The sequence below is a fragment of the Pocillopora damicornis genome, chromosome 8 (assembly GCF_964200805.1).
Source record: "Pocillopora damicornis chromosome 8, jaPocDami1.2, whole genome shotgun sequence".
Lineage (NCBI taxonomy): Eukaryota > Metazoa > Cnidaria > Anthozoa > Scleractinia > Pocilloporidae > Pocillopora > Pocillopora damicornis.
This window is the reverse complement of record NC_142677.1, coordinates 9058330-9072534: the sequence shown is the minus strand read 5'-3', so window position 1 is coordinate 9072534 and position 14205 is coordinate 9058330. Positions and strand designations below refer to the sequence as shown.

Below are 14205 nucleotides of genomic sequence, written 5' to 3'. Positions count from 1 at the left end.
TCGATTTACACACACCTTGATCCAAGTCTTCTATAAAATAGTAGCAACAACTTGTGCGCGAAACAAGAGTTCATTTGTGCGCACATATTGATCCTCATGATGCATGTGGAGGGAAAACAAATGATCTTATTGACTGTCTAAAACATGAAGCATGACATGATTGGAACTTGGCAGCTAAACTGCTCTAGTCACAGACCCACAACTGGGTGGCTCAAATTTGATAGCTAGTCACATTAAGCTACCTGTTTTTGCCAGTGCCCAAGCCATTTTGTAAACTGCCTTGTAAAAGGTATACCAATAATTATTCATTCTCTTCAGAATGAACCAGGTTGTCTTCTGAATCCTAAACTCAGTGAACTAAATAGACTTCTGTTTAGCACTTTTAAGGACAAGAAAAAATATCAAATCATATCCAAATATGATTGGGAGTGAGGCTGTAGGTGACCTTGTTGTGATAGAGACCAGTATCTAGTTAGCCTGATAACAAAGTAATTTTCATTTGAAAAGCAGCAACATTTGTATCATAACAAGGTCAACCTCAGCCTCACTTCTATTCTAAGGCTTGGCAACTAAGCACACGACTGTGAAATGGACTATTCCTATATTTGAAGGGAATTTGTTGTACTCCCAACACCCCTGCATAGCAACAGCACCTTCAACAGCACCTTGCTATCAGTGATTACCACATGAAGGTGACATTAAAATTACAAGAGTGAACTTGCATAGTGTTGAGTAGTGCAATGTTGTAAGTTTATGAAAAATACACACTGCTTCAGCAGCACAAAGAACATTAGTGTTCACAGGTATTGGGGTGTTTTTTTTACCAATTCCCTTTGAAGCTGCTTCAAGCATATTTTTTTTGTAAAGATTTCCCCACTTGTGTTTTAGAGAAGTTCCGCTCATGCTGGTTCAATAATCTTGACCTCTATGCTTTATCTTTCACAGTCAACATTAGACCTTCTGTTCTACATTCTTCAAATTTATTTCTGCAGAGACAAAATAATGGCTGATTTAAACATAAAAACCCTTCGTAACATGCAGCTTTCTGAGAATTATTAACTGAACCTTTCAGATAATATGTATGAATATTTTGTACTGTATGTAGATGTCTTGGAAACTTGTTTTTTCAAAATTGTTTTTTGTCAAGGTAGGAAGTGAACAAATGGCCTCAATTTAATGGAAGGAACACTAGATTTACAAACAGAATACAATGAGAAGTTATGGACAATTAGAGTTTGGTTGACAATTTCCTTTGTTTCATTTATGATTTATTTTTACAGGACTGTTTTGGATATTGCTCTAACATTTTCAAGGTAAGAATAACAACTTAGTTTTGAAATATTTCATGATTTTGAAGTTGAGTTTGGTGACTCCAAAGCAAGTCAGCTGGTAATGTAAAAGTAGATAATCTCTAATTGGTAACTGCAGGCTTTGTTTAACTGAAACCATTGTATTTCAGCTTCACCATATAGCAGATGATTTGCTAAATGGAATTGATAATAAAAAGGTCTCTGCATGCTCTAGTTTTAATTGATATATCAAAGGCCTTTCACAGTATTAAACATGACATTCTACTACAGAACTACAAGCAAGTTAGTATTGCCTCCCAAAGTCTTGATTGGTTTTTTAGCTACTTTGTTAGTTGCAGTCAAAGAGTATGTATCCAATATACTATCTCTGAGGCTCTTCCATTAATATAGGGGGTCCTACAGTAATCAACATTAATTATTGGGCTCAATCTTAGTTACTGTTTACATATTAGATGATCCCTGTCTGTCCCTTTACATTGCAAATCAGCCTGCTATGTCAATAACTCTGAACTGTACATGTCCTTTCCCCCATCAGATACATCCATTGCTAATGGAAATCTTAAAAAGGACTTGGAAAACTTCACCATTGGGTGCTGTCAGTAATTAGTAAACCCTTCTGTTAAAAGAGTGTCTTTGTAAATGAGAAAAGTATGACAGTCTGAGTTTAAACTTTCATAAAAATCAGTTCCATCTTGTTTTGAAAAATTCCCCCATACAATTGTTATATATTATAACTGATTCCTCTTGGACTAAAGTAAAGGAGCTTTTTTCCATCACACTAGAAAGAGGAAGAGTTTATTATAGCTTTTCCATCATTATCCATATTCCAGTAACAGATGACAATTTTCCACTTTCCTCCTTCTGTTGGGTTTGCTTTTCTCTTGAATCCTGCTGAAGGTTTAACATCAATAGAAACAAATTTGAAATCTGGTTTTCTTTTTATACTTAATGTTTTTAGTCTTGTTCCCCCAATGACAACTTCTCTACCTTTTTTTAAGAGAAAGAAAAATGTTTTGAATGAGTCCATTTCCAATCAAACAGTTTCTTTTGTATATTGTTGATCCTTCTGGAAGCCTCTTCACCTTTTCAGTTTATCCCTCTTTGAAGTTCATCTCTTGACTGTATTGGAAAGTGAAGTGGCATTCACCCAAAGTTTGATTGAATTGCTCAATGATTCCCTGATCCCTGTGAATGTTCACATTCCCCCTTCTTATCCTCTCATCATGCTTTGGCATTTCTCTTCTGACATCACCCATGAATTCATGCCCAAGATCAACCTGAAGAACTTTTGGCCATCTCAATGGTCTAGGCTTATAGATTGTCTGAAAAGCCTTTGAGACCTCTGTCAGAAGAGTCTTGAGGAGAGAGGTTGAGCAGCCTTGAATCTGCTTGCAACATCAACAACTGTCGATGCTCATTGTTTGAGCAGTATAGATGGAGAATTGCTAATTTTTCCTCATTTTGAAAGTGACTCAAACATCCTAGACAGATGAACAATGAACCATCGTGCTTTGTGACTTGTTGTGAGAGTAACCTGCTGATGTTTTTGATCAAGCAGTAATACTGATTTCATTCTCAAGTTCCTTCTGGTAGTTACAAATCTTTTTGAACCTTAAATCCTCGGCATCTGCTGGGAGAGAAGGATAAAGGCTCTTTGAGTCAGGGTGCCACTTGGACCACTTTGTGGTTCCTGGCTCAAAGTGCTTTGCTCTCCAAGCAATCCAAGCAGTCCAGTGGTGGTGTGCTTGGGTGGCCCCCAGCTTGAAGTGCTTGGCAAAATATTTTCAGAAAACAATTTTTTTGTCAAATTATTTCCAGCTCAAATCTCAAAGGAAGCCCATTGAAATTGATGATCTCCATATTCTCATCAGTCATGAAAATTTGCATAGATGTGATGTGATTCCTTGGTGATATTTTTTGGTGGGTTGGAATTTCAGAATGATAGCAAACCCATCAAAGGGTTGCCCAACAATGTCGAAGCATCCAAGAATGCTTGAGGGCTCTCCATTGAATATGTTTTCATTCTTATCCAAAAGATTGCAGTGGACAGGGTTGCTGGTGAATGATTTAAATCTTTTGGATAAGTTGATGGTTTGAAAATGTCATTTAATTCCAAGAAGATTAGCCAGATCATTGTCAAGAAGGATATGCTTATTTTGAGGATTCTAGAGTTCCAAAACTCCTTTCAGAGTATTTATTTCAACCCTCACTCCTTCACTCCTCAATGTATCTTGAATAGCTTAGCAGAGGATTTTGAGGGAATAATTACCTTCTGGAATTTTCTTTACAGTTGGATTGCCCTGAGAATCGAATACAGAGATTTCTCCAGTTTGCTTCCAATTCTACCAATAAGAACAGCTCACAAGCCTGATATGTTTATACTTTTCACTGCTGCTCTTGGGTGGTTCTTTGAAGTGAACCTTGTGATCATTTTACTCTGCAATAATTGTCAGAACAACCATTTTGATTATAAAAGCAATAAAAATGTTTAACTGTTTGAGTTTCGGACCTTTGGGGTGTACCCCTTTAGGGCCTGCCTCTTCAAGGCTTGCCAATCTATAGCCAGCCCCTTTGAGGCTTGTGTGGTTAAGATCAGATGAAGCAATTAAAATTGCAGATAAAGCAAGGACAAAAGTGTGGAATAATAAAAGATGGGCAAGAGCTGAAGTTTACTTAAATCGATCAGATGGAGTTCAGATGAGCATCTCAAGATCAGACAGAAGATATTGGGATGATATCATGAAGAAGGCAGCTGGAATTGGAGGTTTCCCCCTGAAACTCACTCTGAGGCTTCTGCCAGGCCCTTAAGGGGCTAGCCACATAGGAAAGAAGGAAGTGGGTGGAGGCTTGCCGCAGTTCCATTTTATGAGAATCTTGTCAGCTGCTTGAATGAACAGATTAAGATCTTTGTTACCCCAAATCAATACTTCAATGTAAAATTCAGAGGAATATTCACAAAGCACACCTCAGGTACAGAATCAAAGAGATGGCTCACTGGGCCAAATATAAGCCACTGGCCTCAACAGCTCAACTTCACAGTATGGTGCACAACTACAGGTTGTGGAATATCTCGTGAAGTTCTCAATAAGGTCCAGAACAGATCAAGGCATTTCTGATGTTTCACATCTACTTCGCAGTCAAAAAGATTCTTTTTGAGATGAGTGGAATTCAGAGGGAATCAGTTCTTCCAGATGACCCAACTTTCAGCCAGATAAATTATAACCATGATATGCCATCGTTCACATGCATATGCGCAGAATTTGGAATTGCTTCAAGCACTGACTTCCACTTCAAAGAAGGTGACAATCATGGTCTCTGATCTGTTTTTCACTTGTCCATCATATGTTGGTCTTACCCTGGAAAGAAAAAGTTCAGTGATGAGGGTGGTCTACTCTTACAAGTACAGCAACCAAAAACAGTTTCTTCTTGCCTAAATAAACTCCTGGAGATAAATGAAATTAAATATCAGCTTGTAACAAAACAATACATATACTTCTCCTAATTAATTGTTTGTTTTCTGTAAACTACAATTAGTATAAAGAAACTTCTGTAGGTACCAAACTTTGCTGCATGTATGCTATTCAGCCTCAATAAAGTTTACATTTACAAAATATAAACAAAGCATGAATTTCAAAATTTTTGGTTGTTGATCATCTTGTTTAGTGGCAATTTATGAGAAGACCATTTCTTGAATGTTATCTTCTGATTGGTATCCATATGTAGTTGTCACTTTGTTTGTACCTTTCATTTTGATTTCCTCCAGAGCATCATTTATTACTTGCTGGGGTGCTGCACAGGAGGATTTATTTTTCTTGTTGCCTATTGGCGTCCAGACTGGGCTCTCAAGTTCAAATGTTCTCCATGTACTTTAAAAAAGGCTACTCAGGTGCTCCTAAAGGCAAGTACTACATTTTTTTGTCCAGTAGTTTTTAACCATTTGCTGCTGTTACATGTGCATGAATATGTAGCTAAATTTTAAAGGGGGTGAATCTTAAAAGACACTGAGGACCTGCATCCATGGGAGAGTTGTAGCAAGATAATTTGGAGTTATCCACTGAGTTGATAATGTAGATTGGCCATTGTAAAAAGTTTCCAAGGTGGCATTTTCAAGCGTAAGCCATTTGTCAGAGGAAATGACAAAGGGGTAATGTCAACTCCGAGACTCTTTATGGTGGCCAATTTACATTATCAACTCAGTTTCTAAAACCAAGCTATCTAGCTAAGTTAAAGTTAACTATATACCTGTGCCTGTGCCTGCTGTGTTCCCTAAAAAAAAGAGGCTTCCTTTCTGACTGTACGCACCATGAATCCTATCAACCCCTTCATTTCCATTAGATTTTCTCTATACAATATCAAGCAGACAAATGACAAGAATAGAGAAAAATGTCAATAAGGGAATTATTAGTTGATCCAACACCAAATTCTCCAAACAAGACTTGTAAGAATTTTTTATCAACCAATTACATTGTCCTTGATTCATTTCAGGTTATGACAATAAAAGAAAATAGGGAAGTAAAGGAAATAAAGTATACAGAAACATTAATTAAACTTATGAATTCCAACAATAACAAAGTCATGTAGCTCTAGATTCTTTGTTAAATGTCTGTATTTATTGTGACTCCTTACTGCTTTGCAGACCTCTTATGGAGCTTGGTTTGTAGAAGAAATCCAAACTATCATTGTGGACAAAGAAAGGTACATGAAAATATGCAGTTACAACCCAAAATTTGACAATCATTAGTTGTGTTAATGCTTTGAAGTAACTTGACCAGTCCTAGAATTAGGAATACATATGCTGCCCGTTTTAGGAAAGATTTCTTTTAGTTTTTTTGCTTATTCATTAGTACTACAGTACTAACGGTGTTCACCAGTACTACAGTACTATCAGTACGTATGCTAACTGTGTCACTAGCGTACCAACGTACTAGCGTACTAACTCCACTTTTCCGATGAATAAACTGCGTCGTTATGTACTAGCGTTCGATTAATGGACTGCATGTCACTAGCGTACCAACGTACTAGCGTACTAACTACACCTCTCGAACAACCATGAATGACTTGCGTACCAACGTACAAGGGTTCTATTAAAGAACTGCATGTCTCGTGTGTACCAACGTACTAGCGTACTAACTCCACTTCTGCGACAACGATGACTGACCTGCGTCCTTGTGTACAAGCGCTCGATCAGAGGACCGCATTTCACTAGCGTACCAACGTACTAGCGTACTAACTACACTTCTCGAACAAGTATGAATGACTTGCGTACCAACGTACCAGGGTCGATTAAAGGACTGCATGTCTCTTGTGTACCAACGTACTAGCGTACTAACATCACCTCGCGAATTATCACAAATGACTAGCGTACTAACGTACTAGCGTTCTAACAGAGGACTGCATGTCACTAGCGTACCAACGTACTAGCGTACTAACTACACTTCTCGAACAAGCATGAATGACTTGCGTACCAACGTACTAGGGTCGATTAAAGGACTGCATGTCTCTTTTGTACCAACGTACTGTAGTACTCGGTACGGACAACTCATCACGGCTTGTTTATTTCTTAGTACGTTAGTACTGTAGTACTCGGTACGGTCAACTCATCACGGCTTGTTTATTTCTTAGTACGTTAGTACTGTAGTACTCGGTACAGACACTCGTCACGGCTTGTTTATTTCCTAATACACACGTTAGTACTGTAGTACTCGGTACAGACACTCATCACGGCTTGTTTATTTCTTAGTACGTGTGTACTGTAGTACTCGGTACGGACAACTCACCACGGCTTGTTTATTTCTTAGTACGTTAGTACCTTAGTACTTGGTACGGACAACTCACCACGGCTTGTTTATTTCCTTAGTACGTTAGTACTGTAGTACTCGGTACGGACAACTCATCACGGCTTGTTTATTTCTTAGTACGTTAGTACCGTAGTACTCGGTACAGACAACTCAACACGGCTTGTTTATTTCTTGGTACGTTAGTACTGTAGTACTCGGTACGGACAACTCATCACGGCTTGTTTATTTCTTAGTACGTTAGTACCGTAGTACTCGGTACGGACAACTCATCACGGCTTGTTTATTTCTTAGTACGTTAGTACTGTAGTACTCGGTACGGACAACTCACCACGGCTTGTTTATTTCCTTAGTACGTTAGTACTGTAGTACTCGGTACGGACAACTCATCACGGCTTGTTTCTTTCTTAGTACGTTAGTACCGTAGTACTCGGTACAGACAACTCAACACGGCTTGTTTATTTCTTGGTACGTTAGTACTGTAGTATTCGGTACGGACAACTCATCACGGCTTGTTTATTTCTTAGTACGTTAATACCGTAGTACTCGGTACGGACAACTCAACACGGCTTGTTTATTTCTTGGTACGTTAGTACTGTAGTACTCGGTACGGACAACTCATCACGGCTTGTTTATTTCTTAGTACGTTAGTACCGTAGTACTCGGTACGGACAACTCATCACGGCTTGTTTATTTCTTAGTACGTTAGTACTGTAGTACTCGGTACGGACAACTCACCACGGCTTGTTTATTTCTTAGTACGTTAGTACTGTAGTACTCGGTACGGACAACTCATCACGGCTTGTTTATTTCTTAGTACGTTAGTACCTTAGTACTTGGTACGGACAACTCATCACGGCTTGTATTTCTTAGTACGTTAGTACCGTAGTCCTCGGTACAGACAACTCAACACGGCTTGTTTATTTCTTGGTACGTTAGTACCGTAGTACTCGGTACGGACAACTCATCACGGCTTGTTTATTTCTTAGTACGTTAATACCGTAGTACTCGGTACGGACAACTCAACACGGCTTGTTTATTTCTTAGTACGTTAGTACTGTAGTACTCGGTACGGACAACTCATCACGGCTTGTTTAGTTCTTAGTACGTTAGTACCGTAGTACTCGGTACGGACAACTCATCACGGCTTGTTTATTTCTTAGTACGTTAGTACTGTACTACTCGGTACGGACAACTCACCACGGCTTGTTTATTTCTTAGTACGTTAGTACTGTAGTACTCGGTACGGACAACTCATCACGGCTTGTTTATTTCTTAGTACGTTAGTACTGTACTACTCGGTACGGACAACTCACCACGGCTTGTTTATTTCTTAGTACGTTAGTACTGTAGTACTCGGTACGGACAACTCATCACGGCTTCTTTATTTCCTTAGTACGTTAGTACCGTAGTACTCGGTACAGACAACTCATCACGGCTTGTTTATTTCTTAGTACGTTGGTACTGTAGTACTCGGTGCGGACAACTCATCACGCCTTGTTTATTTCTTAGTACGTTAGTACCTTAGTACTTGGTACGGACAACTCATCACGGCTTGTATTTCTTAGTACGTTAGTACCGTAGTACTCGGTACGGACAACTCAACACGGCTTGTTTATTTCTTGGTACGTTAGTACTATAGTACTCGGTACGGACAACTCATCACGGCTTGTTTATTTCTTAGTACGTTAGTACTGTAGTACTCGGTACGGACAACTCACCACGGCTTGTTTATTTCTTAGTACGTTAGTACTGTAGTACTCGGTACGGACAACTCATCACGGCTTGTTTATTTCTTAGTACGTTAATACCGTAGTACTCGGTACAGACAACTCATCACGGCTTGTTTATTTCTTAGTACGTTAGTACCGTAGTACTCGGTACGGACAACTCATCACAGCTTGTTTATTTCTTAGTACGTTAGTACCGTAGTACTCGGTACAGACAACTCATCATGGCTTGTTTATTTCTTAGTACGTTAGTACTGTAGTACTCGGTGCGGACAACTCATCACGCCTTGTTTATTTCTTAGTACGTTAGTACCTTAGTACTTGGTACGGACAACTCATCACGGCTTGTATTTCTTAGTACGTTAGTACCGTAGTACTCGGTACGGACAACTCAACACGGCTTGTTTATTTCTTGGTACGTTAGTACTATAGTACTCGGTACGGACAACTCATCACGGCTTGTTTATTTCTTAGTACGTTAGTACCGTAGTACTCGGTACAGACACTCATCACGGCTTGTTTATTTCATAGTACGTTAGCACTGTAGTACTCGGTACGGACAACTCACCACGGCTTGTTTATTTCTTAGTACGTTAGTACTGTAGTACTCAGTACGGACAACTCATCACGGCTTGTTTCTTTCCTTAGTACGTTAGTACCGTAGTACTCGGTACGGACAACTCATCACGCCTTGTTTATTTCTTAGTACGTTAGTACTGTAGTATTCGGTACGGACAACTCATCACGGCTTGTTTATTTCCTTAGTACGTTAGTACTGTAGTACTCGGTACGGACAACTCATCACGACTTGTTTATTTCTTAGTACGTTAGTACCTTAGTACTCGGTACGGACAACTCATCACGGCTTGTTTATTTCCTTAGTACGTTAGTACTGTAGTACTTGGTACGGACAACTCATCACGGCTTGTATTTCTTCGTACGTTAGTACTGTAGTACTCGGTACGGACAACTCAACACGGCTTGTTTATTTCTTGGTACGTTAATACTGTGGTACTCGGTACGGACAACTCATCACGGCTTGTTTATTTCTTAGTACGTTAGTACCGTAGTACTCGGTACGGACAACTCATCACGGCTTGTTTATTTCTTAGTGCGTTAGTACTGTAGTACTCGGTACCGACACTAATCACGGCTTGTTTATTTCTTAGTACGTTAGTGCTGTAGTACTCGGTACGGTCAACTCATCACGGCTTGTTTATTTCTTAGTACGTTAGTACGTAGTACTCGGTACGGACAACTCACCACGGCTTGTTTATTTCTTAGTACGTTAGTACTGTAGTACTCGGTACGGACAACTCATCACGGCTTGTTTATTTCCTTAGTACGTTAGTACCGTAGTACTCGGTACGGACAACTCATCACGGCTTGTTTATTTCTTAGTACGTTGGTACAGTAGTACTCGGTACGGACAACTCATCACAGCTTGTTTATTTCTTAGTACGTTAGTACTTTAGTACTCGGTACGGACAACTCATCACGACTTGTTTATTTCTTAGTACGTTAGTACTGTAGTACTCGGTACAGACAACTCATCACGGCTTGTTTATTTCCTTAGTACGTTAGTACTGTAGTACTTGGTACGGACAACTCATCACGGCTTGTTTATTTCTTAGTACGTTAGTACTGTAGTACTCGGTACGGACAACTCATCACGACTTGTTTATTTCTTAGTACGTTAGTACTGTAGTACTCGGTGCGGACAACTCATCACGCCTTGTTTATTTCTTAGTACGTTAGTACTGTAGTACTCGGTGCGGACACTAATCACGACTTGTTTATTTCTTAGTACGTTAGTACCGTAGTACTCGGTACGGACAACTCATCACGGCTTGTTTATTTCCTTAGTACGTTAGTACTGTAGTACTTGGTACGGACAACTCATCACGGCTTGTATTTCTTAGTACGTTAGTACCGTAGTACTCGGTACGGACAACTCAACACGGCTTGTTTATTTCTTGGTACGTTAATACTGTAGTACTGGGTACGGACAACTCATCACGGCTTGTTTATTTCTTAGTACGTTAGTACCGTAGTACTCGGTACGGACAACTCATCACGGCTTGTTTATTTCTTAGTGCGTTAGTACTGTAGTACTCGGTACCGACACTAATCACGGCTTGTTTATTTCTTAGTACGTTAGTGCTGTAGTACTCGGTACGGACAACTCATCACGGCTTGTTTATTTCTTAGTACGTTAGTACTGTAGTACTCGGTACGGACAACTCACCACGGCTTGTTTATTTCTTAGTACGTTAGTGCTGTAGTACTCGGTACGGACAACTCATCACGGCTTGTTTATTTCCTTAGTTCGTTAGTACCGTGGTACTCGGTACGGACAACTTATCACGGCTTGTTTATTTCTTAGTACGTTAGTACCTTAGTACTTGGTACGGACAACTCATCACGGCTTGTTTATTTCTTAGTACGTTAGTACTGTAGTATTTGGTACGGATAACTCATCACGGCTTGTTTATTTCCTTAGTACGTTAGTACTGTAGTACTCGGTACGGACAACTCACCACGGCTTGTTTATTTCTTAGTACGTTAGTACTGTAGTACTCGGTACGGACAACTCATCACGACTTGTTTATTTCTTAGTACGTTAGTACTGTAGTACTCGGTACGGACAACTTATTACGGCTTGTTTATTTCTTAGTGCGTTAGTACTAGAGTACTCGGTACGGACAACTCATCACGGCTTGTTTATTTCTTAGTACGTTAGTACTATAGTACTCGGTACGGACAACTCATCACGACTTGTTTATTTCTTAGTACGTTAGTACTATAGTACTCGGTACGGACAACTCATTACGGCTTGTTTATTTCTTAGTACGTTAGTACTAGAGTACTCGGTACGGGCAATTCAACTCATCACTGCTTGTTCTTCATTTGTTTAGTGCCTTAGTACGTTAGTACCTAAGTACCCGGTACAGACACTCACCACGGGTAACGTTTTCGGGCTTATAATGGGCAAGAATAATACAAGAATAAACAAGCAAAATAAATAAGTGTGATCAAACCAGCTTAATTCTTTTAGTACCTTAATCTTCCGTACTAAGCAAAAAAACTAGAGAAATGATTCCTATTTTGGGCATGGTATATAGGAATAATATTTATTGTAAGCTGTGGGACTGTGTAACTGTGGAAATATTGGTTTTAGGATTAGTAATTTCTTGGTATACATGTAAGACTGCAAGAGAATCATTTTTATCCTTGCTCTTCATACCACTGGTTAAGGTGTCCTCAAACCAGCAGAAAAAAACTTTCCCTCTTTTTCTTGTGGGAAATTACAATACAGTGTTTTCTTCTTTGAACCTGGCTCCATTGTTTATGAAAGAAGATGAAGAATATTTTAGACTAAGATTTAGTTCATAACTTTTATGCATGTCTTTATTTATATCATTCAGCTAATTTTTCTATATAAATCCTTCATATTTACCCACATTTGTAACTCTTTCCTTTGTAAAAATAATTAAAAAATAATTCAGTTTGGGTAGTATGCAGTTTCAGCAATAAGCAGCCAATTTATTGACATTGGCATGAAGCATTATTTACAGTTGTATGTCGATTAGGAATGACCATAGAACAGGCACAGTAACCATTCAAGTCTAATCATTTTTTCTAGGTAATGCTGATTTGGCAGCATTTTTACTTGTTATTGGGGAGGTGTTTGATCCTAGATGTAAAGTAACAGTTCTAGTATATTGGGATTCTATTATGCAAAAAATTTAGCTCACTTGATCATGGTAGATAATAACTTTTATGCAATTATTTTAAACAATGAACTTTATACACGTGTGTGCTGATATGGTCCTGTTTACAGATATGGGTTGCTTCTTTCTATCGGTAGAACATGTAGAACAGATTTTGTGCTTAATACAATACTTTTGAGATTGACAAAATTATAGATATTGAAAGAGTTCAAACTGTGCAACATTATTCTTGTTCATACAGGACTGATGTAGCATCTTAGCTTCCCCTAAGAGGACAGAAAAGTTTCCCATTATAGGAACTTCCAAGTGTTCTGTTAGTTTTGCCATTGATATGTTAAGTAAGAACCATGATCATAGCACATTTTTTCCCTCTCTGTTGGGGGTTTTTGTGGATAAATTTACATTTTTGTCTCTTTAGATCACATTCAAATTCCACTTGTACTGTAGAGTTTGATGAAGCTGACAATTGTAATCATTATGATGAAACTGAGGTCAGTAATTGTACATTTTAGGTACATTCATGGAAAAAAATGTTTGTATTGATTGTTATGAATATGAATAGGCGCTTTTAATGGTGTTATCACCTGAAAGAAAACGTAGAGTTAAACTTCTGTTGACTAGTTTGCAACTTGTTTAAGGGCTTATGCAAAAAATGCCCTCCATGCTAGCAGCATTCTTTATGTCTATTTTCAAGCTTCAGTTACTAAAGAAACCTTTTAGCCCACTGGCCATGAAAGAGTGAGGTGATGATAGTTTTGATAATTTTGTGTGGCACTCATTTTTTTACTTATCATTGGTCTACGCTATTTTGATGTTGTTTTCAGAGACTTCTTGGTGTGGCAGATTCAGGAGGCTTGGTAAGTTTATTATAACTTCACAGACGTATACATGCATGTGTACATAAATGCATAGTGCCAAATACTGGAGGCATCATCATCCACCTAAGTATGAGTTTGGCAGGGATGAATTTTAGAAAATGTTATGCAACTTTCTTGGTGACCTTTTGGGTGAATTTTTAAGTGACCATTTTTACTACTTTTTCAGCAACTTTTTTTTTAAAACTCTAACTTATTACTTGCAAGCCACCTTTTTTACAACTTTTTCTGGGACTTTTTCAGGGACTTTTTTTAGCAACTTTATTTATCAAATTTTTAGCAACCTTTTTGAACAACTATTTAAGGTAGCTGGGAAAATTTTTCTGAGACACCTACTGGCTTTATTCAGAATGCCCCAAAATTCTCACCTGCACCTCTTTGTGTTCACACCAATTTCACATATTTATTGACTTAAGGATTAAGGTTAGAAATAGTGGATATGGCATGGCAATCACCTTTATTATACTAATGTTATGTTGAAATACTTTAAAACAGCTTTGCTGGCAGTTAATAGATTTTCTCACAACTTCAGATTTTCTTTCTTGAGGTAAAGCCTTGCTGCTGAGTGAATTTTAAGAAATTAAATCAAGCCATTTCAAACTTATGATGCAGTTGAGTTGATTAACTCTTGTTGAAGTTAAAGGCCACAATGTCTACACTGTCTGGCATAAACCTTCAACCAATTTGGCAGCAAATGAAGTAGCTTGCACCAGTGATAGAGTAAATAGCCCTCTTGTCTGCCTTCATCACAATTTCATTCA

General features: G+C 38.5%; 1 protein-coding gene across 5 annotated transcripts in view; it reads left to right on the top strand.

Annotated features, from left to right (window-relative positions):
• The window catches only part of LOC113674566 (polyamine-transporting ATPase 13A3), a 61526-nt gene that overhangs the window by 563 nt on the left and 46758 nt on the right, over positions 1-14205 (top strand). For 3 of the 5 annotated variants that reach the window (XR_016179159.1, XR_016179158.1, XM_027191047.2), the window contains exons 2-6: positions 1281-1313; positions 5074-5208; positions 5947-6005; positions 12988-13060; positions 13394-13426. Coding sequence is in view for 2 of the 5 variants with exons in the window: in XM_027191047.2 (XP_027046848.2) it covers positions 1281-1313; positions 5074-5208; positions 5947-6005; positions 12988-13060; positions 13394-13426 (333 nt within the window). In the remaining 3 variants the exon portion in view is untranslated. Of the gene's footprint in view, positions 1-558; positions 693-1280; positions 1314-1845; positions 5209-5946; positions 6006-12987; positions 13061-13393; positions 13427-14205 lie in introns of those variants that run through there. The other 2 variants (XM_089180482.1, XM_089180484.1) reach the window with 2 other exon arrangements.